This window comes from Pelecanus crispus, chromosome 1 (genome assembly GCF_030463565.1).
Source record: "Pelecanus crispus isolate bPelCri1 chromosome 1, bPelCri1.pri, whole genome shotgun sequence".
NCBI lineage: Eukaryota > Metazoa > Chordata > Aves > Pelecaniformes > Pelecanidae > Pelecanus > Pelecanus crispus.
In genome coordinates, this window is record NC_134643.1 from 198,232,687 (window position 1) to 198,259,122 (window position 26,436).

The following is a 26,436-nucleotide window of genomic DNA, read 5'->3' on the forward strand; positions in this document are numbered from 1 at the left end:
TGTTTGCATTTTTAAGTGCTGCTTAGTTTTAGAATTTTTTGCAAAAACTTCCCTGGGGTGAAAAATGTTAAGATAACTTTAAGATTAACAAGATATACTTTACAAGAATGTGTGTGGGTGGGAGAGGGAGAAGACTGTATGTTGACATACTGAGCAAATAAATTTACTAGTGACTACATGAAAAGACATAACAATCCACAGATTTTGAAGGCTGTACCGTTCAGCTTTCATTCTATCTTCTTTAAATTCTTGTCTTCTCAGCTATGTGATTTAAAGGTCCTTCTACCAGTTTCACAATAGCACTTCTTAATTTCCTTAAGGATCTTGCAGGGGGGGTCAGGGAGGAGTAAGGATTGTTTCTTAAACATACAATTTTGGAAGAACGGCAATGACAAGACTGTCCTGCAAATGATATATTCTCTTTCTAGTTTTGCCTCACTGAGCTCCAGGTGAGCTTTGCTGGTGACTCTAGATGCATAGGAAATCAGTAATAGTTCAGTTTCTGTAAAGCCCGGCTCCATAGATTTCAAGGCCAAAAGAAACATTTACAAATACTTAGCCTGATCTTTTGTATTAAGAGAACACAAAATTCCATCCAGTAACTTTGTGTTTGTAGTTTGACAGGGGTTTGTTTTCAGCAAGATATGTTCTTCAAGACATCAGGAAAATTCACCACTTGCCTTGAAAATCTGCTAACAGTTAAGAGCGTTGACTCTTAAAAACTACATTCCCGTCTGTAATCTGAATTGTTATGCATTCAACTTCCAACCACTGGCCCTTGTTATGCCACTTCTACCAGAGGTGAAATACAGAAATCAAGCATTCAAAAACTGCCAGCAGACCAGAGGCAGCTTAGACTCCTTGTTTAGTAAAATCACCATTATTCTTAAGTTTCATGAAACACGGCCTCTCAGGAAACTACACTTCCTAGGTTTTGCGAAAGTTGACAAGATCCATGATCCTTCAAACAAAACATTTCAAGCTGTCCAAACTGTCATTTTATGAAACTCAGTGTTGGTTAAATGTTTTAAGATCATTTTGTCATGTGTTGCTATGTCAAATGCTGTGAAAGAAAGCCTATATTAACTCTTTGTGATTATCTTCACAACTAAATACTCAATCCCACCATAGCTATACTTATTCTGGAGTCATCAAACAGGAGGGGAAAAAAAAAACCCAGAAGTGGACTTAAGCTGGAAGTATTTGCAACTCAGTTAACTGAATGAATCTGAAGAACTAAGCTACATGGACAGCATCCTGTAAAAACCTCACAAGTCAAAATCAATACTATGAACAAAAAGCTAGACTAAAATTATTATTTTTCAGTAGTACTCAAAAGGTATGAAAACATGGGATTTTATCAAGGAATCTATAGATGTCTTAGAAATTATTTTTGCACCAATGTGCCTCTATTTCTTGCAAAGAAGAAAGAAGTACTGCAGGAAAAAATATAGCATAGAAGCTGGTCTTTGATCAAAATAATACATTGCCTATTGATGAGAGGATAATCAAGCAAAGGCATGTGTAGCCAAATATGCAGGTTACATATGGATTTGCATATGTATGTCCCAGCTAGGAAATGCAGCTCTCTCCCAAAGAGCTAACATACATTTGCACACACTTACACTAAAAATGCAAGTCAAGTTCACAGAAGATCTAGATTTATCCTCTTTCAGTTGTGGAAACCAAGGGAAGACTGCAATAAAATTATATCAGATCAACAGGCAACAGACTCCTCACACATAAGAGCAACCTCTGAGGTACTTGAGTGAGGTTTCCTTATAAGCAGGCAGCTCCAGAATGTAATGCAGCCACTTGAGATCTCAACAATTCAGTAATTAGGAATCGTTCCAGAGCTGGCTAATACGTTACACTCCTCAGATGTATAGATGAATCTTGGACTTCAAAACGATGAATAAGGTCTGGTTTACATGTGTAATTAAGGGAAGTGTAAAGACCCATGAAAAATCAGAAGTTACATATTTAGAATTGTAGGCAGTAATAGTAGTAATCAAGAGGAGGAAATAATTTTATCATATGATTTCAAGCAGAATTCCTATGAATGATGATTATCAAGCTACTCTAAATAATAGCAGTAACTACATGGAGACTAATAGACTAAAACTATATTTCCTTATTACTCAATATGTTGAAATTACTACAACTTTAAGACAAAGATTTCAATTGATGGATATGTATTTCTCAACTGTAGATTCTTTTGAGGCCTCTTTCAATTTGCAAACACTCTAAGAGTAGCAAAGAGCATTTTCTCAGAAACAATTCCTTGGATGACAGATAAAGGGGGATTAGTTAAAGCTGGGCTGTTTCAGGGGATGTAGTGGGGAGACTCAATAAAGAAGAAAAAACAGACTGATCCCATAAAAAAATGTTTCCCTTCCCTTTCTCATCCTCATTCCTAAAGTGCAGTAAACATTTGTTGGTCATTAACTGGAATATGACGCAAATATATTTTCATGAGCTGATCAAAATAAATCGTATCATCTTGAATTTACTTGTGCTATGAACCTAATAGTTCAGAAAAGGAATTCAAGTTGCAGCGTAATTCAGGGTGGTGGAGACATGACACAGAAATCACTGCAGGCTCACTAACCTTGATGTAGAGATGCGGGTTGCTGAGTGTGTGTGCTGAATAGGGAACAGGTACAAATATGATAACATACTTTAGCGGTAGAAAGTGCATTAGTACTGAGATTTTTTTCTGAAAAGAGTTATTTTCCCTTAAATAAATAAATTAATAAAACACTTTTCTGTTGTGCTCTGTTTCTCCGTTCTTCATAAGCTGAAATCCAAGAATTATGCATTATATAATTCAGGGCAGAACCACTGCTGGTGCAAATTGTCCTGCTTATTTGAATCTAGCTTAGTTATGATCCTTCTACGGATCTCAGGCAGTATTCTTGAAAATAAGCACAAAGCATATAGTAACTGTGCATCTTAAAATGACACACAGGACTCTACTACGCTATTGCTACAATACCTGTATGACATACTACTAAATGACGTTATGCCTGTCTTCAAGTGGGGATAAAAACGAGAGCTCACAGGCTGGCTGACATTTCCCAATGCTAAGAACTACAAGCTCTCATTTTTAGGCCCCTTCAATCGCTGTAGTCCGTAGCTTCAATTTAATGCCTAAGGTCTGTCTATTCCAGCTACTCTGAAGGGTGAAGGATTCGTCCTCTCAGACTATATTCAGGAGGGTCAAGCATAGCTGTTTCGTTTTTTTTTTTTTCCCAAGTTTTTCCATTGGTGGCAAAACAGTGCCAAAAGCAATGCTTTGCTTTGTCTCATTCCAACTTGCCACTTGTGTACAAAAAACAGGACCCTGCAGGAGCACAGGCTAACTCAACTTTTCCCAGTCCCCCTGCCAGGAAAAGGCATCCCTCTGTCCCTAGCAGATGTAGTCATCTGATAACCATCTGATTAGCTCTCAATGATTCTTAGTACAACCAAGCTATGGCAGCAAGCAGGAGGCAGAAAAAGGACAAGGGAAGGAAAGAAAAGTTGGATCGGATGGAGATGGAGGGCAGAGAGCTGAAAACGTAACTGGACAATCCCTGATGCGGGCATAAGTGGAAACTCCTAGGGGCCAGGGAAAATAGGCAGCTAGGCTTTCACATGAGGGAAGATTATGAAGAAGAGACTTTTCCACCATGCTGGATGGAGCAGAGAACTCACAAGAGTTGAGCAGCAGTCCAAAAGGGCCTGGTTTTGATGCTGTGGGATAGGAAGCCTGACCTGTGCTCAACAGTGAACAGTTACTCATTCCACACAAAATGGCTCCGCTTCAATGAGGGGGATTCATCTCACATTCCCTATAGCCTAAAGCCTACAGCAGCTGTGTAGGAAATATCTATTGAAGCTTCCTCAGGCAGCAGAGAAAATTGAACGCAGGTCTCAGTATCAGCAATGAATATAGTATGCAGTGACTTATTAAGTAAAAGTGAGACACTGGCAATCTCATGTCCATTTGTATGTTTAGTGTAATGCCCAAATCAGTCAACAAGCTTGAAAATGTCCACTTCACCAAACGACCTACAAATCTCACCAGTGTTGAAAGCTGCCCTGCTTTATACTCACATGATTTATGCAATTCTAAGCACACATGAAAAGCAAAATATGGGCAAAACTGAATTAGAGTTCAGAGCAATTACTCCTGTGCCACTTCTAAATCTACTCACACTCGAGGTGTCTCTCATTTTGTCCCTGGTTATGGAGGGAACCTAAATTTATTATGGCTATGAATTCAGCACTTTAAAGACCTCCACTTGATTAGGATGAATCCAGGACATAATCCCACTCAAAGTGCCCACTAGAGAAGTTCTGTCATTTGGATCTTAAATGTACAATACTGCATCACCTATCCCAGAGGAAGAAGATGAGTGATGCACTCATGCATCTGCCAGAAAAAAATAATAGGTAATGACTAGTTTCCTCTTTGTTAGGATCTTGTATCTCTATCCAAAAGACTCTCAGTGCAGTTCTCTCAGGAGGGATGTATCTGAGCACACAGTACTACAAATCCTATAGTAATGATGAGCCAGCTTAAACGGCATTACTGAGATTAAACAGTGGAGACAGTGAATGAATTCAGCACAAAGCCCAGATAAGTTTTAAAATAACATGCAGAGTTCTCCAGTGTTTTTTTTTAACTGGTTAAAGTGTCTCAGGCTCTTGAGCTCACAAGCTCTGCCTGAAGAGGAGACATCAGAATAAAAATCACATACTTTTAAGGGCCCTAAAATAAAAACTTTTAGGGTAAAACAGTTTTAGGGACAGTGAATAATAACATGCTATTAGTTATGAGAATCTTGTCTTCTATGACCTGCTCTTGAATACCACAGTAGTAAGTGAAAAAATATTCTCACAGATTTCACTAATGCACGATCAAACTACAAACCTCTAGGCACAAAGAGCCTCACTGGAGGCACTGGGCTTTGAATTAGCCTTCAAATGTTTCTTTAAAGATATCCTTACAATTCCCTCTCTAATTATTATGTTCCACCCTAACTACAAAGCTTTAAAGAGGCAGCAAGGTGTGTGGTAACAGCATTCCTACAGTCTTGAAGAAAATGCATATTACACAGCAGAGTGACAGAAGTGCTATGCTGGTACTTAAGTTAAAAGTTACTGAGATTGGAATCCTGGCAAACATTCAGGGTAATGCTGTATCAAGCTGAATGAATTAATGTTTTACTAATGACTTGAACTTAAACAAGCTGAAATCCCTCTTCAGAAAGGGGAAAAAGAGAAAAATTTTGGCTTTTCAAAGAGCTTCCTAAGGGCCTGCTGCTAAATGAAATTCTTTCTACTACTAAAACCAAAAACTAATTAGTTAAATCTGTAAAAGAAAGATTAACTGAAGAAAACCCCAGGGAAAAGAAGCCACAATATACTGACTCAAGAAATTCTCATCTACGCCAAAGCCAAACAAAAATCAACACAGGTCAAATTAATTCATTAATTTACTCTAACAGGATTTTCACTCTGGTTGTATTATTCCTGGCTCTTAACTTACTCTTCTTAAATTCTTCAATGCCAATTATAAAGAACAGGCCATATAACTTCAGGGAAAATTTGAACGCCACCCAAACATAGTTTGGGCTTATGAAATAAAACTTATGTCTTCCTTTTCCCAGAAAGTACACAAGGAGGTTGATAAGGCAAGAATGATCGTTATATTGTACGATTTAGCAAGGCAAACAGAGTAAATGAATATACCAATTCTTATAACTGTTTTCCAGCAGACTTGTTTTTCAACCTCCACAATCTTATATGTATTATGCTTTGCAAGACTAGGTCAGAAGAGGTATCTCCAAGTACACTGCACTTTTTAAGAGTAAGAGAATTCTAACTTCCATAGGAAAACTCCAAAGAAAGTACATTGCCTTGAATTAGCTCCCCGTGCTGCTGAAGCGATGCTAAACCAGCACATATCTAGACTCTGCTATGGCTGCTCTTCTTGTAACCGTTTGGTACTAGAAAGGCTACATATGCAGATTGGATCCCTTTTCATTAAGCAGGCTTCTAATCCCCCATCCCTCAATGCTTATATAAAGTTTCAGTTTTAGCACATTCCCAATGCCTACCAGCCCACAGCAACAATTTGGCAAATGTAAGTTAATTACATAATGTAATACAAATAAGCTTTTTATTTAAGATCCTGAACAGGCAATAAAATCCACCATGTGTTTGCTGATGCATGGTTATACTGCTATGGAGAGTGTTTCTTACAATAGCGAGAATATTGTAAATTAAGATGCACAAATTGCAAAAATTTGATGACAAGGTTTGCCTTCATTACCTTTTCTCCATTTTTAATTTAACTTGATTCTTAGTGTATTTCCATAGGTTAAGACTCACCAACTTTTTTTGGTGGCAAACTATCACACACGTGCAGTTTGTTTCAGATGTGTTTATCCCTCTTGTATAAATAGTAATCTAATTTTTAAAGAAATCAAGAAACTTCCCAGAAACATTTCATCTACTAATCAAATGACCCTTTATGGGAACTCTAGGGACTCTACATTGTTAACCAGCAAGTGGAGTGAAAAATGCTAAACTCATCCTGAGGGCTATTTAGAATCCCTCAGTGAAAACAGGCTAGGATATCAAACGAGCTGAGCTGCTGTGAGCAAGGTTCCTCGACAGCAGCCAGTGTCCCCTTCTCTTATTTCATTCTTCTCTAGACCTCTTTATTCTGTCTGAATCAAAAATATTTGCAACCAACAATCAATATCATTTCATAGGCTTATTATAGCTCACTTTAAGAATTAGTGTCTTTCTGCAGGTTCTCATGTCACTGGTAATCAGTGTTACTCCTGAGAGTTCTCAATTCTTCCACTTAAGCCTAGTGTGTCTCCTTAATCCCTTTAATTCTTGCATTTTGACCTAATTTTACTGTTCATTGTCATGCTTCTTTTGCTGCTAGTTGGGCCTTATTATGTATCATAAGAATATAAAAGCCAAATTGTGGATTATTTTTAAGTAAAAAGCCTGCTAAGTACTCATAGTGCTATCTTGAGCATTATCTTCCTTGCCTCTCACCGGACCAGGTCAAATGAAATCAATGACTCTATTCAGCTCAGTAAAGCAAGCAGGATTCAGCTCCCAGAGCTGAGCTGGTCAATTTTGTAGCAAATACATTGTTCTTTGAAAGTGTGATTATTCAGCAAGTGATCTCAGCTTGAAAGGAGAAAAATATCTATCACCAGGTAACGGTGTGGAGAGATTTCCCTTCTATCCAACCAACCCAGCAGCTGGCATGCTCATTCTACATGGAAGACAAGACTATTGGCCCTGACTTCAAAGAGAACTGGAACCAAAATCTCCCCACTTTAAACCCTGATCTAAACCACAAGCCTAAAGGTTATTCTGGAATGCACTGCTCCTAATCGGTTTGTTCAAGCCACTTTATTCTGTGGAACATAGCAGGTATTAGCAGAAAAGGAGAAATACAGGGGAAAAAAAGAGGGGAGAAGCACACACAAAAAATGAGAATTTGTTTGCCCCATGGTAATGGTACTTAGTTGGCGAGTGGAACATCAGAGTCCAGGCTATGTTCAGAAAAGTATTTAAGAATTCATATACACAGGAGGCAAGCAGAAAATTAATAAAAAACTAGCCAGAATATAAGTGAGGGCACATTATAGGCAGCATGGTTTCAAAGCCTCTGAAATAAAGGAAGGAATTGCATCTGAGTCTTCCACCTTTGGACAAAGTGCCCTAACTTCTGTAAAAAACGCAATTCAAAACACAGTTGCCGCTCCTTTTCTAATCCAGAACAGCACCTAAACCCACCCCTTCAATTACACTGCTTTGCTTTTGTTAAAAATGACAAATAATCCAGGATGGGGAGCAGAGGAAAGCTTTGCTTTTGGCTAAAACCACCATTTGAACTCAAATAATTAAACACAAACAAAAATTCTCTTGCCGAACCAAACAACTACCTTTTTTCCTCTCCAAAAACCATTTTGTTTTTTCTGGATAAAGCAGACCTTCTTTTCTATGCATATATTTGGAGGATAGGTGATGTTCAAGTTTGAAACAGAAAATTCAATCATTTCAAGCAGTCAGTCTAAAACATCAGTACAAAGAAACCAATATAACTGGTACAGAAGATAATGAAAATCTTTCCACTGAGATTAGTAAAGTGTATACTAAACTTTCTGTATACCCCATATAAAAATCTCCACACAAAACACATAGCTACTCCTTATACTTTAACAGATATTAATTTAGCTGTGACCTTGCAGCCGCATTCACAACACCACCCCCATGAACTAATTTTCTATTTACAGAAAGGTTTATTTTGAGGGTTTTTTTTTCTTGTTTGGGTTGGTTTTTTTTATAAACTCTAGCGTCAAACTACTATTTAAATCCCTTGGTAATACTTACAGTTAGAAGTGTGACATGTGGAAAATTGTTTGGGCACCAACCTAGAGTATATCAAAACAGCAGCAACAAACCTGGCAACAGACCAGAATCCAATACAGTGCTTGGCAAATGATGGAAAACATACCGCCAACATGTGATGCCCTCATTTTTAAGCCAAAGATAAATGTAGTTGATGCTTCCTGCCAAGACTATTGTGTCCAAACACCACATGTGAGGTCAAGCAAGGATGCTGCAAATAATTCCCGATGATATTTTACCAGTCTGCTTCTTTAAGAACTGTCAGATATTGAGTCCAAAATGTCTGTTCCTACAGTATTATTATAGCTCACCCCGGAAAACACATCAGTGTTATGGCTTTTAGTTTTCTCTAAGCAGTATAACAGTGCTTCTTTAATTAACATAATTTCTTGCATAAACATATTTGTGAAAAGTCGATGAAGTTTTCCCAGAAATTAGGTTTAAAGGCTAACTTCAGGGAATTGTTTTGAAAGATTCTGGCTTCAGTGGGGATTTAACCTAATGTTACTACAGGAAAATGCAGTGCTGTGTTAAGGCATTAAGGGATCTGTAATGAAAAGTTTAAATGAGATTTAGCTAATGATGTAAACGACCAGCTTCAGTGAGCCTTGGCTTTAAGTCAGAAGAGCCTGAAATTAAAAAAAAAAAAAAAAAAAAAAAAAAAAGACTTGTTTCTTTCCTTCCCTAGTGATCCTCACATTCCTAAAACAGCCATGAGAATCTGTCATTATTTCCCCTTTGAAACCATTCTACCCTTGAGGCACTGTACTGCAAGATACCACTTAGCAGCCCTAAAGAAGCAGTTTGGAGGACTCCACTTAAGCACTGAGCAGAGAAGGTAGTTAGGTAAGGGAGGAACAGATTATGGTTCAAATTAAGGCTGAACAGGAAATGGGCTTTCCCCTTGCACAATCTTTATATTTTTTTTTTTTTTTAGAATGCTTCAGGCCCAAATCAGCATTATCTCATCTTTTTCCTCAAAACGGGAAAATTTAATGGAACTGACTGTAATGCAAAACATTGTTATTATGACACCAGCCTCTTGCAACAAAAAATACTGAGACACATAACATGAATTTCTTCCATGCGTGGTGCAGCCCTGGTTGATGGTTCCCCAAGCTTCAGAAGACAGACAGGGTAGGAGGAGGAGCAAGCAAGGCAGACTCCTGTGATGAGAACACTAGCCAAGCAACAAGCAGGTCAAGAACAAGGTCATATTTTAAAAATTTTTGGGGCAGATCACTATTTAGAAGAGATGAACATTCCTTCACTGACTTTATGTGGTCTGAACTTGAACATTTCAGTTCAAGTTATCCACAACAGTTAAATAGAATGAATAATATTTCTTATGTGAAGCAAAAAGGAAGAAAACAATAGTCCTTTACAGAGAAGCGCTGCTCTTCAACTGGCATTCAGCACACTGCTGTAGTACTGCTACCCCAGTCCCAATACCCATTGCTGGGCAAAGGAATGTATTTGACTGATACTGCCTCTGGAGGTATGGGGTCTGAGCCGGGGTTTGAGTTTAGTGCCAGCTTTGGGGTACGTTTGTTTTATTATACATAATCAGCAGAATCTGGCCAAAAATTTGCCTTAAACCAGGTCAACCAGTTTCACATTTTTTGAAACTGCATATTTAATGAAAAAATACCATCTACAGATTGGATAGGTGGGCATTTAGATCCTTTTTTTTTTTATCAATTATTATGACTTCCTGCAGTGACATTAAAAAAACAGACAAGGAGGGCATAAATTGAAGGTAAACGACGGACTTCAGTTTTAACTGTGCATTCTCAGTGCTAGCTTCTCATGTAAGGAGCAAACACACCTCAGACAACTCACAAGGGATGTACTGTGAAACTGTAGGGTGCAGCCTTCTGAAACAGGCACAAGAGCTCAACACACTGGAGCTAATTTCTGTGTCAACTTTCATTCCATACGGATTAGTGCCATTTTGCATAGCTGAAGCACCGACTCTACGCGTATATTTGGCAGTGCCATACATATCCAGTTTCCCCCAGCTTTCAGTAATACGAAGTTGCTGCAGACACTGCAGTTTCTCACTAAGTCTATCAGATTTAAGTTACTCTGAGAGTCTGTTTTTCACTAATTAAAAGGCTCAAGCTGGATCTTTTTCTTCAGTCTAGTGAGTCTCTCAATAGTGTGCAAATTTACAGACCACAAATACATCCACGAGTTCAACTATCAGTCTGGATTTCCTTTTTTTTTTTACCTCCCCACAGGAAAAAAAATCCTGTTTTCCCTGACTTCTGGTAGTATTGGTGCCTTTACTAATCATTGAATTAAGACTTTAATAATATAAACATCAGGATTCACCACTGTCACATGCTTGCACTTGCTAAGAAGAGTTTTTTCTCCACCTTGTTAATGGAATGTGGAGGCCACTTCTGAGAAAAGAGATTCAACTGAGACTATTTTGCAACCTTTGTGAAAAACAAAATTCTATACTTTCTTCAAGGTTTTGCTAAAATGGACTCATAACACTTCTTCAGTATCAACAGGTCTCCGCATGATCATTTTAACATCAAAATTCAAAACAAAACAGAAAGTGAATTGTTAATATGAACTATGGTAGTTTCTTTCAAAACGTCACACAGCTAACTCGGCAGCATCCAATATCCTACAGTGTCTTCTTGTTCTAAGTATAACAGAAATGCAAGGGCTTTCTCACTTCACAGCAGATCATCTTGAGGCTAATTCCCTAAACATGAAGAATTAAAACCTTTTCTACCTTTAAAAATATTAGTGCTGATACATAGCTGAATTGTGTACAATTTATTTCACTTTTTAATTACTCTTATGAAACATGCCATTTAAAGCCAGAAAAGCACTACAGCCATACATATGCAGGTAATTGATGCTGACAATAAGACTTTTCAGAGCTTAAACCTCAACCAGTTCTTTCTGGTGAAACCTCTAATTTTGGCTTGAATACAGCAGGCCTATGCTCTCGCTTGTGAATTACAGTCCTAAAGGCTTGCTTTCCTTTTATTCTTAAATGGCCTTCCTTGCTTTTCATGTTGAGCCCATTTCTGTTCTCTTTAGCTATATTCAGAAAGTTATCATGAGACAGCTATAATCCCTGAGCTATTGTCCATTTGTCTAGGCTGCAGGTTCCTCCCTTGGCCAGTAAGAAAACAAGTTTGTCCCAGTACCGTATTTTACATTTTCAGGCCCTAGGTCACAATTTGGCACGCAGCATGGCACTCACTCCTGCTGTGAGAAACTGAGCAGGCAATGGGCCAAGAGCTGGCAGAGCACTGACTTGGCTCTTTTCCCCTCACTTACCCACCTAGTCTGCTGTTGCCCTAACTTGCTTACCACAAATGCTAGCCACATGTAGGAGGGTAAACAAAATTCCAGATCCACAACAAAATTCACACCCAAGCAGTTTCATGACTCCTTGTACCTGGCCTCCATGCAATTGTCTGAGATAACAGACCTGGGCCCCAATCAGACTATCATCATTTAAGAGACCAACAAATGATCAGCTGCATTTGTTCCCTTAAGTCACTGTATAACGAGTGGGGCAGATCAACCATCAAAAGATGGAGCTAGAGAAAGTCATGCTCTTCTTCTCCTATTTCCAGTTCATAGACCATGAACAAATATTTCAAGACACACAGAAGAGTATTTTACAGGCAACACTAGAGGTATGGGACAAAATCAACTTTCTAATTCATGTTATTTGAAGAGAGCGGGGACTGGTGGTGTAGGATCCCTTGCTGAGGCATGAGAGAACTGGAAGATATAAAACACTTGGGTTGCAAGATGTGCCTTAATTTTTTTTTTTTTACTTATTCAAAATAACATTAGCTGAACAATATAAAGAAATACTCATTCATTGAAATGAATTTTGAAACCTCTCCTGATTTCAACGGGACCACTTATTGACTATGGCAAAATTCACCTCAAGTGAAGTCCCACTTATTTCATTTACAGTATTAGGTGGTGTGTGGTAGCCATCACAAACTTGTTACTACTGCAAAATTCCTGACACAGGAGACAGAAGTCTGAAGCGTGCCATTCTACTGCAGATGTTGGTAGTCTGTGCTGCATCTTTCACGCAGATCTTGTGTTTAGTCTCCTAGAATGCTCTGGCTTAAAATCAAAAACACTAAACCAATAGTCTTGGTACCACTGAAATTCTGCCAAAATACACCTGAGCTGCAAAACACTGGCTTTGATGTCTTTCTGAAGAGGGCGGAAATACAGCTAGATTAAATTGTTGGATTTTTCACCCCTGTTACGGATTCTAAAAGAGCTGCTAATAAATTTGAGTTATTTCAGACAGACCAATATTAACATTTTGATCACAACTTCATCCCTTTTAAATGCAGTTTTACCATCTTCAGTTAAGCAGAAAATCATAAATACTCTAAAATGCAACAGAACTCGTTTTTCACTGTGTCAACAAACAGCCTCAGGAAAGCAAAGACCATCTTACCATCTAGCTAAGCAGTCTCCAAGGTGATAACTTTGTCACATTTCCAAAGGCTTTAAAATATCAGCAAGTACCTTGTTATCATAATGATTCTTTGTATTATGAAAAATAGCATGCTGTTACAATTGACAGGCTGTTACAACTCTGCCAAGTAGAAGCAGATGTGACAGGCAAGCTTTGCAATGAAAGAAAAGTTCTTGGTATAAAGTCGGAATATATTAAGTGCAATTTGCTTTAACTACACATTTGTCACTTGAAAGTGTTCAAATAGCGTGGAGAGAAGTCTCACAAATGTTGGGTTCTCAAGGAGCAACTCAGTGTTAAGAACTGATGTCAATCAGTTCTCTGAGAGCAAACTTTCTTCAGCTTTAATTAGTCCCGTCACATGAAACCTTGAAACATCTCAAGACTGAATATTTGTTTACCTACTAGAAGAACAACTGGATAATCATGAATATTACCATGTGGTGACACCTGTCATAAGAAAATGATGGTATTACTAAGAAAATATAGCACCCCGTGCTCCATTATCTTCACTTAGCTTTAAATTTCTCTAACATACAGCTCAGTTAAAAGAAAACATTTAAGGAAAATAAGTCAACTGTTACAAACTCTTATCTCACTACTTGTTCTCTGATGTAACAAAGGTTTGCAAAGACATTTTCAAAAGTGCCTAGAGGTACTGTCTCTTCTGTGCTTGTCCAGCACAATGAACAGGAGAACATGCTTTAATATCCCACTCCCACCAATGGTAAATGGTGACAAAACTGTCCAATCTGACAAACAGGTCAGAACCCTGTTCATTGATCTTAATACCATTAATTGGCTGTGCTTCTTGTGAAGAAGTAACACAAGCTGAGTACACGAGATGAAAATAAGCTAACTTGAAGGATTTTTTCTAAGTAGTATATTATTAAACTAATAAAATTCATTGCCAATTACTCATAGAGCTATGTATCACATATTAAAAAAAGGTATTAAAGTAACATAATCTAGAAACCTGTTACCACACAGAGAAATATCTACATTTAGGATTATCCACATTAAGTACACACTTCAGATGAAAAAAACAAAAGGCCTGCTCATGTGTTCTGTTTACCCCTTAAACTGCTCGCTCTTTGTTCTTTAAAAACACAAAACGCTACATTTTTTTTCCTGAATGAGTATATGCCAGTATTCTCTATTTTTTTTATTCTTTCCTTTTGCATCCTCCACAATCCTACAAAATAATATTAGGCAGGAAAATTCACATCAGTCACCTGACAAAGATCTTTGACAAGCCATTGAAGACTCTGTTATATTAAGTAGGTAGAATCAGAACTTGAACTCTACGCAACATGTACATCAGAGACAATGCATCTGTATGAATACTCTTATAGCTGGAACCTTTAAAGAGGTAGGCAACCATAACTGTAAATCAAAATTTAGAAATTTTCTCAAGATGAAAGGCTTATGAGAATTTACATGTAAAGAGCCTGGACAGGGAATACAAAGGTAAAACTATAGAAAGCCCACGTATCTGAGTAGACTTAGAGAATTTCACTTTCTTGCTAGAGTAGGTTGAGTGTTTTTTCATTAGATGCAATTACCATTTTATCAAGACCTCTCTTTGTAATCACCAGAAATAGTCCACAATATGGGAAAGTCATAACAAAAATCATATTCCAGGAGGTAACATGGACTTCCCTCAATTAAATTCAATGTTCTTAAACTCCCAAAGTATACTTAAATTCCTTCTCTTTCAAGAACAACAAAAGTACAGATCTGATGAATACTCACCACCATCTTCAACCATGAAATGAAAAATGTCACTGGTGGCATTGTCACCCCCTCGTAAAACATAGCATATCTTCATATCATCAATATCAGCTGGAAAGAGTCAGGAAAAATAGATTTTATTTTAAATGTTGAACGTAGGAAACTGGTTTTATAGAAAAACTTGAGATGTATTAAATAGTTTAGCTTCAACAGAGAGACATCAAGGTTCTCCAGCAGAGCTCAGGAATTTCACTATTAACAGCGTTGAATTTTTACAGATATCACTCGTTCTCCCTCCCTTTACTTCCCCCTTCCCCAGTGCCCTCTTTCTTTTAAGATGTACTTACAAAAAGAACCGAAAGGAAATGTAAAAACATGGGCTCAACAGTCAAAACTATTTCATATTTTTAGTGGTGCATTTTCTTAAACAGAGTTGCATCTCCACTAAGATACTGATTCTGTCATTCTTCATCCTGAGAAGTACTGTAGACGTCACAGAAAATCTGTGGCTGAAACAGGAGCAAAACCCAGGGTATTTTCTATGTTAAGTTCTACCCTCCATTCAAGAGGCAAGAAAAATTAGTCCACATGACCCCCCTACCCCACTAGAACTAGATTACTTTTGGCATGTGGTCTACCTCTAGGATAGGATATCTCTACACATTCTGCAGTAGAGACATCTCAGACTCTTTAGTCCCCCACAAAAATGCCCTCTCCACCAGACCATCCTTCCTATCAGCATGTTTTCAAAGGATATGATATATAATCTATATGAACTGTCATAAATAGTGCTCAAATGCTTACTGTGTTTGACTGTTTTAAGAACCCAAACAGATGCAATTAAAATAGACAAGACTGAAGTAAGAAAAAATTCAATGCATAATTTTGAACCATCAGTTGCAATAAAGAAAGTATGCAAAAGGTAAACAAACATTTATTAATATTGTGTTTTCTGGTTTCCTTGAGCAGTGACGAGAAACACGTAATACATAAAAACTAATTTTTGTCACTTTCTTTGAAAGACTGCTGTTGGTAAAAATCCATGTATGATACTTTTTTTAAGAAAAAGTGTTAGAAATTAAGAACATTAAAGTGGAGCTCAAGTACCACCCAAGTTCTCCTCCCATGTTAGGGCATATGCATTAGTAAAAAGAAGCCAAAAGCACTTTTGTTAGAGCTCCTCAAAATCCTCAGTTCCAAAAGTAGCCAGACATCTTCTAGGGCAAACAAGTTAAGAACATTATCAGCAAATATATGTCACTGAAGAATCTCTTCCATAAATGTTTGAAAGTTAAAGATCAAAAATTCATGGGGCTGTAAAGATGACACAAACAAATACCTCTTCATGCCAGCGGAGCAAATAAATCTCTCATCCTTCAAACAGTTCCACAAGTACTCAGCTCTGCCCATGTGGGTAACCTTATAAAAATCCATGGTTCCAACATATATCAAGATAAGCACTTGGGCCAGTGCTTGCAGGACCAGGACCACCTCATCAACAAAAAGCCACTTGTCATCCAAACATCTTAATTTTGTCAAAAGAATTGCAAGGAATGATCTGTATGTACATTCATTAAGAACATGTTCAGAGTCACTTGAACAATTCCATGCTTTCCCTCCACAGTTGATTAGGTTATGCTAGTTATATTAAAACTTGCCTAGTTGTAAGCATAATTCATTACTGTATAACTACAGTTCCTGCTAAATATTAATGTGATATTGGAATTCTCCAACATAATTTGGAAATCCATCCAACATAATTTCCTATTAAAAAAAATATAATTATCTCCACTAGATCAGGGCACTGATTTCCCAGTTAAAATTCTGCAAAACTCATGTGGTTATTAAAGGTTACATATATTAATAGATATTCTTTAAGAAACAAATGCACTTCACAACATAATCCACTTGTCTTTCTGAAAACACTTGCCTGAAAAATAAGATAAAAGGCATTATCGGGGTGAATGCTGAATAAAAGCATTGCTTGCAAAGAGCTGTGTATTTGCCTGGAGTAGCCACATAGATATCTTTGGCCTCAGGAGGCTACATGGAGTCCTGAGACATCAACTAAGCTATATTATTGCCAAGGCAGATCCTAACTCTCCACTATTCCTTCCCCTTATTCCTGGCTCCTCAGCACACCTGCAGAGCTGTGGGATATGACCTGGCCCTTTCTCACAAACTTACCCATGTGGGACCAGGGACTCCCAAAACAGCGCTCAGCAGTCCATCACACTTTCAAAACATTATCCAAACATCAGCTACCTACTTGTTATATACCACTAAACTTCTTTAAATGTGAAAGACTTGGCAGTTTCTTAATATTTTTTCCCCACTTTTAAAAAAATTACTGAACCTTAATGAATATCTGCTATGAACAAATTCCAGCCCTGGCCTCTTGCAGAGCCAAGTGCAGTATGATTATGCATACACAATATTCTTTGTATGTATTCTTGTCCTAGGATAGCATTAGACTAGAAATTACCATGTGGCAAGTGTTTTTCTTTAACCTTTCTCTGCATTTACTATCACCAAATTGTAAATATAAAGCACAAAGAAATAATAACAAATTAAAAGTGCTGCTTTCAGGTGTGACACGAAGAGACACTACTTGAATAAATTGCTTAATGTATTTTAGAGTATTTTATTTTGTTACTGTCACTTGCCTGTCTCTCTCATTCAAATTATTTTAACAATTAAATAGAAAAGAATAAAAAGCACCAATTATTTGCAGAATTTGGGGACTTTTTATCAAGAAGTTAATTCTTCCACACTCTAATACCCCCTTTGAACAATCCCAATTAACTCTATGAGCCTTGTGAGCAAAAGATTACCTACTGTACTTGTGGCAGAAGTATTTGATGTATACTAATTAGAAAGCCCCACACTGATTGTTCCTGAACAAAATACACAACGCATCTCCTGGACACACTACATTCTGCACAACCGCATTTTGACTGGACATTTTTAGCTTATCTTGCAAGCTAGGTTAATTTCCTTTCTAGCACTTGATAAAGTTTTGTGGGCAGATATTGAAAAGCAATCTCAAGCATAAGGCAGAAAGCTGTTTGCTAAATGATCTCTCTGCCCTTTCAGTTACAGGCAATCTGAAAAACCAGACTGCTCAAGCTGCTTGCACACAATGAATCTTTTTTCATCAGTGTTACCTCACTCAAAGTGGCCAGGCTGCCTGTTCATACAACCACAGACCCCAGTCGAAGGAATGGGAGTGTCAGGTGGTAGAGCATTAGGATGGACTTCACAAACTATTGAGCAGCTTTCAAAACTCATCTGCATGTGACCCTGAACAGCCTCATCTGACTTCAAAGTTGGCCCAATTTTGAGTAGGGGTTGGACCAAATGACATCCAGAGGTCCCTCCCAACATAAATTGGAAGACTCTAACAATGTTTTACATGCCCCATCAGGACCCACACATGTTAATGAAACTGGAACTATTCAGCATTTTGTAAGAGGTTGCCCCACAGGGCAGGACAGGACCCCTAAAAAGCAGGGAGATCAAAACATAAAAGGAAAGTGTACAACAGCACCTCCAATAGTCAACAGGAGCATCCCAAAGTCAAAACTCTTACTCATGGCTGGTTGCAAAATCTGCACTTACATTAGGATCATTGAGAATATGACAAAAGAGGGTCTTGTTTTCTCCTGCCCTGAACATGAGATAATTGTCTCAGTATAGCATAAGCATGAAATATGCCTAAATTCGCTACTCTGGATTTGACAGTGCTTTGCACATTAACTGTAGCGGGCCACAAGGTGAGGGACAACAGTGAACTACACACAGAGTTTTGAGTACGCAGCTTGGTCTACGTAAGACCTCTGCGTCTCACATTACTTCTCAAAACTGTAGCCTTCCAGGTTCAGCCAAGAATTTTTGTCTCCCTGCCACTCACCACCTCTCCCATACCCAAAGCAGCTACAGACAAGACAGCATCTGAGGAAAAAGGAAAGGAAAAGACAGTGCCCTTTCATCCATGACTTTCACTCCCAGGTTATTCTATGACTTCCAGCAAGTTGTCTTTCCCTGTCCTCAGCAGATGTATTACCCCTGTGTGAGCCTGATGCTTTCTGCCTTTCATGCAGCCTTTCCAGACCCTTCTTCTCCCTCAAGTGCTTGGCCCTGCATTCATAAGACATTTTTATGTGTTTGCTTCATAAAATACAAACCATTATAAAAAGCATTTAGGAAGTTGAGAAGAGAAATACCATAGACATAACACAGATGCTCAGGAGATATTTGCTCATAGAGGCGAACAGACAAAATTATTGAAGAAATGTGTATTTCTTAAAAATGCTCTTCAGCTCAGCACAAGTTAGAGTGCTTGTGTCAGTACTGTCAGGAAACCTGTGAAGTTGTATCACTTTCTGGGGATCCTCACTAGCTTTAAAACCATTTTTTTCTAAGGGTTGCATGCTTCTCACCCAGCTCAGGCAGCCCCAGGATATTAAGAAAGCCTGTGTGACGACGAGTGAGCATGCCACGTGGTCGGACTGCCAACTGAAAGCCAAGTGCATTTTGGTCATCTGACAAACGTACACCTGGCCACATGGCACAAAAGAGAATGGAATATGTACCTATGCTGAGTGCCCCCCCTCGTTGAAAAAATGGGATATCACTGTGCTATGCAGTGGTCTGCTTTCAAGGAACACTCCCCCAATAATTCTACATTCTGCAATGTAAGAGAAAACCCACCAAAAAAGTGATAATCTGTTTATTTGCTCACTCCCATTCTCTTCTGTTTCTCACTTATTCTGACAACAATACTCTTAATACTACTCGCAGTTCACTACTGAGCCTTTGCATTGAAGAAGCTGTGGTGGTTCCCAAAGGCTAGACATGGTTTGGTCCCTCCTCATCCTCTTTTTTTGCACTAACACTGCAAAACTTAGGGCACCCCAGCCATTCAAAAGTTCATCAGGACTGTTTGCAAGATTTGGTGTATCTGACAAGAACATCACTACAGCCAAGACTGTAACGTGGGACACATACCAGTATGGGCTCTGTGAAATGAAATACAGCCAAGTACAAGCATTCATCTCTAGCCTTACCCAGCCTTACATAGCCCATCCTGTCTGGGCCCCTTTAATTTTGAGCCTCTGTGCAGTTGTGCTATCTGTTCACTCCACAGCTGCAGGAGGCTCCAGGAAACCTCATTTCATTTTTAATTAACCAGCTATTAACTCATTGCAAAGTAACATGGAAAATTCTCTGGAGAATAGCTAATGCTCCCCTTTCAATTAAAGTTACTTCATAGCCTTGTGTTGAGGCTTTATTTCAGAATATACAGCACATGTGGTTTTAGTCCTATTTATACCACCTAGTATTTTAGTTCTGTGTAAAAAGTAACTACCACTGACATAATTTTAAAACATTTATATTACCTTTTAATTTACCACAAAAAACTTTGTGGTTAAGATTTGTGTAATTAAGGCAACAAATGCACTCATATTATTTTCCCATGTTTGGGAAATTATTTTGCTTTTACAGTTAAGTGTGCTCAGACTGTATAGCAACTGATACCCTAGCCATGGTATGACCATTAGTTAATAATAGCTTGGCCACTCCCATAGCATTTTCTAAATAAAACTGTTTAAAGAAGGCACTCAGGCTCTAAAGATCCAGAACCACATGCAGCCCAATTCTGTTATACAAATTTCTGTCACTGATAGAAAGTCCAAATCACAGTTATTTGGACTGTAAGCTCTCCAAAGCGAACACGCTCCTTTATTCAGTGTTTATCCACTAGACCCCCTTTCCTGTTTAAAGCTGTCATAGATGCAATAAATAATAAACAGAACTAAAAAATAATAAAGCCATTATAAATAAGCTCACTGTTGGAAAGTTTCTCTCATCAATTATTACAGATTTTAGCATGAAAAAGAATGTTTCCAGTGATCTAAAGAAAGCATGGTGTATGGTAGTACCTTGGGTGAACTGGCTGATGCTATGGTTGCCTTTCCCCAGGTGGATCAGGAAGCCATGGCGTGGACCCTCTGTGATTCTGATCTTGAGAGTAACATGTAAGCTGTCCCTGTCTTCCACTTTGAGCACCTTGTTGGTAATCAGAAACCCAACATGACCTGTGGCCAGAATACGCAGAGTCTGAGCACCCTTGTTTATTACAATTTGAGGTACACTGTTGTCCACAGCCATTATTCGAATCTTCATAGTCTGAGGTTTCCTCGTTTCAAACACAGTGTTGGGGAAGACATAGAAATCAGTATGAGTGCCATCCGTAACAGTGAAAGAGAAGCTGTCCTCAACTGATTCTGTGCCATCATGTTTGTAGCTGATTAGATTTTCGTTTAGATCTTGTTTAGTGAAGCTGGTGACTGGTTTGGAGTTATTGAACATGATCTGACCATGAACTGGTATTTGAGTGATGATAAATTTTAGCAATGTGTCAGGTGTATCTCTGTCTTCTGCAGTCAGTTCAAATGGGGTTATCAGTTTGTATTCATTTTCACCAACCACCAGGTTATGGATTGTGACGACAGGTTTCTTATTGTCCACATCACTGATAGAAATTCTGAAAGTACGAAATACAGGGTTATAGCCATCAGTCACCTCAAACTCAAAGCTGTCCATTTTCACCTCATCTTCTGAAGTGTGAATGTAATAAACTTTATTGCCTGCTAACAGGAGTTGAGTAAAAGTGGAGATGGGTACCCCAGGCCGATCTGTGCACTCAAGATGACCACGAACAGGTGCTCTAGTAATAGTGAAAACTAAGTTCTCATCTGGACTATTCAGGTCACTAGTGCTAAGCAAATCAGTAGTAAGGGTTACCTTCCCTCCTTCCTTCAAAGAAACTCCTTTGCTGATTACATCTGGGAAGACAATATCAATGCTACCTATTGTCACATAAAAGTAGCGGTCAATGAGAGGATTTATTCCATCTGTCACATCAAACTTTATAAGATCACGAACTCCTTCTTGGCCAAAATGTATATATTGAATTAAATTTCTATCCACTTCACCTTGGGTGAAGTTCATCCCCAGGGTGATATTCTCAACTCCACCTGAAGGCTTTATTCTCTGCAAGAGGCCTTGTCCTGGCCCGTATCTTATAATGTAAGTCAAGGTTTTGTCTTCAGAATCCAGGTCAGTAGCCTTCAATATTCTGTTATGAATAGTTCTGGTTTCCCCTATTTCAATCTCCAAACCATCATTGATGGCCATTCTGGGTGTCTCATCATCTACAGGAATAACCATGATGAGTACTGTTTTCTGAACAGTATGTTTACCATCTGTGAGTTTCACCTCAAAACTGTCCTCCTTTGTCTCAGAGTCATCATGTTCGTAAAGTATGTTGGAGCTCTCTGTTATCTGATCCAAGGTGAAGCTCTCCACTAGGACAGTTCCATTGACCAGCTGGTTCACAATGTGGCCATGCCTGGGAAGCCTGGTGATTGTGAACATTAACTCATCAGCAGGGATGTCTGCATCAACTGCATTGAGGATAGGGGTATCAATAACCAGGCTCATGCCTTCCATCACAACAAACTCTCGCATAAAGATTTCGGGCTCTTCATCATTGATTGGCATAATGACAATGGGGAAAAAGTGCCTTTGGGAAAAGTTAATGCCATCAGAACAACGGAAAGCAAATCTGTCTTCAACAGGCTCTACACCCTTATGTATACTTTGGACATAAAAAATATGCCCTTGACGGAGGTCTTTCAAGGTAAAAGCACTTATGGCTACACCTGCTCTGGATTTTTCAGATCCTGGGGCTGGAGAGATGTTCTCTACATACCCAGATGTCGGCTGAGCAACAATGGTGCAGAGTATATCATCATTAGGAGTATCCACATCTTCAGCCCTGAGGTGAGCAGGAGTAATGACCTGTTTGTCACCTTCCATTACCATGAACTGCTCCCCCACAAATATCTGTGGGGCTTGACTGTCAACAGGAAGAATGGTCACCAAGACTGAAACTCCTTGAACAACATTGCCCCTGACACTCCACTCCTCTGACAGGTCAGACAAGGTAAGATTGAAGGTATCTTCTTTGGGCAGAAGGCCTATTTCACCACCAGTGTGAGCATATACCACAGCACCATCCAGCAGATCTCTCTGGGAAAATCTCTCTGCAGGCACCCCTTGGACCAGGATGTTCCCATACTGAGGAGGATCCTCTACAATGAAGGTCAACATTAAGTCATCTGTATCCTCATCCGTGCCCTGAATGACATTAGCAGTGATTTCAGCAGCACCATTCTCCAGCACATCCAGGTAGGAACCAAGAGTGCCTGGGGGCAACCGTAGTGTAGGAACCTCATCATCAACTGGGTGCACGTTCATTTTCAGTGTGATGGGCACAAAATGAACCCCATCACTCACATCAAGCCTGCAGGTATCACTGTTGGCCTCAGCTCCACTGTGCACATACACCACCCTCCCTTGTCTGATATCGTCCAGGCCAAAGACACCTCCCGGAATCAAACTGTACCCAGAAAGCTGCAACTGGCCATACCGAGGAGCCTGGGTCAGGATAAATCTGAGATGGGCAAGTTCAGTGTCTGTGTCGCTGGCATCCAGCTCAGTTGGACTAAGGACATGGCTGCCTCCCTCAGGCAAAGTAAAGCCAGTATTAGTGATTTCAGGAGGCTGGTTATCCACAGGCTGCAGGTAGATAGTGAAAGTCCCTTCAGCTGCATTGCCAGCTGCATCTTGCACTTGATACTGAAACTGAATCAAATGAGGAGCCACCCCCAGTTCTTCCTGTGGGGGACGGTAAGATATCTTGTGATGATTGATCTGGGCTTGGGTGAAGTGGGTAACTTCCACAGAGTGATCCTCAGTCAGCACGAGGGATCCAAGGCGGGCTCCATATACATCTGGAGGGTGGTTAGTATCAGTGGGGGGCTGGGTTATGGTATAGCGGAGCTCACGGTCCCCTGAATCCTGATCTGTGTAACACAAGTGTTTCCTCCGCAGTGGGGTCACCTGCTGTTCTGCAACTATTAAGTGCAGGCTGCTGCTACTATGCAGCTCTGGGGCTAATCTGTCTACAGGATGTACCCGGATCACAAAAGTCTGTGGCCCGGACCGGTTGGGTGGGTCATTGTCATCCTGGACTCTAAAGACGAACTGGTCCAACACAACCCCAGGGCCAGGGCTGTGAGGCCCGAAGTGGTGGTAATAGAGACGCCCTTCCACAATGTCCTGCTGCAGCCACTCTGTCACTGGCTTTTCGTAGATTAGGGAGCTCCCCACTAAACCTGGCACCCTCCTCCAAGAAAAGCCCTCATCTTCTTCCTCCTCTTCCCAGCCAGGAGGTGGCTGTGCTTGACGGAGGAGCAGCTGCCCAGCAGTGGGGCCAGACTCCACTGTGAAGAGCAGGATGGCATCCTGTGAGTCAATGTCAGTGGCACTAAGAGCACGAGTGGTGATGGGCACGGTTTCACCCTCAGCCATGGCCAGCCCCGTGTTAGCATTGAGTAGGGGTGGCTGGTCATCAGTGGGCACCAGGGTAATGGGGAAAAGGAACTCAACACGGTGGCGAGAGCCACCATCTTCCAGCCGCAGCACCAGGTTGTCGCTGAGTGGAGACTCGCTGCCATCATGCTGGTATATGACCTGACCTGCTGCCAGCTCAGCCACCGTGAAGTGTTTACGAGGGGCAGCAGATGCTGGGGTGTCCTCCAGCAGAGTGAGGTGGCCATGCCTCAGCCCTGCCATTACGCTCACCCGCACCTGCTCAAGGTCATCCTCATCACTTATCACCAGGTTGGGGCTGGGACCAGGGCCTGAGAGGGGCCGTGACTGCCCCTCATAGAGCACGAGGCCAGTGTTGCGGGTCACCACAGGTGCCAGGGTGTTCATGGGCTTCACCACAATGACGAAGGCAAAGGGCTCCGAGGCAGCACCCTCTGGGTCCAACACCTCCAGCTCGAGCTCAAAGAGCCGCTCCCGGTCCGAGTCCTCCATGGGCGGCTGGTAGGCGATGCGCAGCTCCCTTACGTCCCGCTGGCTGAAGGAGGAGACAGGCAAGCTCCGGTCGTCTGTGCTGACCATGTGCCCCTGGCCGGGGCCAAAGGGCGAGGTGATATTGAAGAGCAGCAGGTCTGGTGGGGACTCGGCATCCTCGGCCGCAAGCATGTCAGGCGTGAGGGCGGTGAGGACAAACTGGTCCACCTCCATCATGAGCATGGCCAAGAAGCTGGGTTTGGGAGCCACGTTCTCAGTCCCGCCCCGGATCCGCACCAGCACCTGGAAGTACTCGCGCTTCAGCAGCGCTCCGCTGCCCGCTGCCTCCCGCAGCTCTGCCACCAGCGGCACCAGGTCCCGGTTGGGGGAGCCGCCGGCCGCCGTGTGCCGGTAGCGCAGCCCCAGGCGCAGGAACTCCTCGCAGTCCCACATCGAGGCGGGCACCGGGCCGCCCCCCGCCGCCTCCCCACCCGCGGCCGCCGGCGCCACCGCCGCGGGGTAGTTGAGGATCTCTCCGTACCGGGGCAGCCCGGCCAGCGGCGGCAGCAGGCCCACCCGGCAGCGCTGCCGGCCCGGCTCGAAGGCGAACTCCAGGCTGCGGGCGTCCAGCGGGCTGCTGGTGCCCCGCAGGCGCTCGACGGTGAGGGGCAGGTTGCGGGTGACGATCTCCAGCTGGGTGAAGAGCACCTCCACCTCCAGCACCAGGGGCAGCACCAGGGCACGGCTCGGCGAGTCGTAGCGCAGCTGCAGGCGGACGCGGTCCCGCGCTGGGCTGCGGCCGCCCAGGTGCGAGTACCGCACCTCGCCGGCCCCGAAATCGCAGGGGAAGCGCCTGGGGCTCAGGCGGCCCGGGCGCTGCCACAGCGGGTCCTCGTCCAGCACGGTGAGGTGGCACCGGTCCCCCGGCTGCACCTGCAGCACCAGGTCGCGGGCGGGGTCCAGCCAAGCGGAGCGGCCCAGGGGCACCCGCAGCCCGCGGTTGGCCACCACGACGGGGGCCGCCTCCGGCGCCCACAGCGAGGCGACGGCGGCGCTGCCTGGCGGCGGCTCCGGCGCGCCCACCCAGACGCAGCCGGCCAGCAGCAGCAGCAAGCCGGCCAGCAGCCGCCGCGGCGCGGCGGGGAGAGCCTGCATCGTCCTTGCCGGCGGGGCGGGGCGGAGCAAAGCGCCGGGAGCCCCCGGCAGCGGCGTCTGCGCTCCGCAGGGGCCGAGTGGCGGCCCCGCTCCTGCCGCCGGCGCGGCCCGTCCGGACCTGCTCGTCCTACGCACACGCTGCGCTCTGAGGGGAGCGCGCCCCGCTCCGGAGGGGAGCCCCGCCAACGGCGAAGCCCCGCCCCGCGCCTCCGAGCGGCCAATAGGCACCAGCGAGGGGCGAGGCCGCCTGGCGCGATTGGACGGAGCGGTTTGCCAATCTTGCGAGCTACAGGGGGTACGGACCCCCCCTCCCTCCCCCGGCCCCCCAACAGGTTGTGGAGGAGAAGGCGCCGAGGAAGCGGCGGAGCCGAGCGCCGGCCGGGCGGGAACGGGGAGGAAGGGGGAGGCGGGGGGCACGCATCACCCTGCCCGGCGCTTGGTCGCCTTGCCGGCAGCCGCCGCGGGAAAGGCGCCGCGGACCGCCCGGAGCCCTCATGTCGGGGGGAGGGCGGTGCCGCTTGCCCACAGCGGAGCAGCGCACCTCTGGCAGCCCCGGGAGGCTCCCGCCGCCTCCCCTGCGCTGAGCCTCCCCGCTCTCGGCTGAACTCCCGGGGCAGAATTAGAGCGGGGCCGTCGCCGAGCGGCCGCCGGGGCGGGTTCGGGGTTTCCCTTCCCCTCAGGCCGCG

The 26,436-nt window shown here is 42.3% G+C and overlaps 1 protein-coding gene across 1 annotated transcript in view; it reads right to left on the minus strand.

The window, feature by feature from the left end:
* Positions 1 to 25,750, minus strand: part of FREM2 (FRAS1 related extracellular matrix 2) — a 146,940-nt gene extending 121,190 nt beyond the window's left edge. The window contains exons 1-2 of the mRNA XM_075722378.1: positions 20,605 to 25,750; positions 14,681 to 14,770 (exon numbers count right to left, since the gene is read on the minus strand). Of these exons, the coding sequence (XP_075578493.1) occupies positions 14,681 to 14,770; positions 20,605 to 25,750 (5,236 nt within the window). The remainder of the gene's footprint in view (positions 1 to 14,680; positions 14,771 to 20,604) is intronic.
* Between the last annotated feature and the right edge of the window lie 686 nt (positions 25,751 to 26,436).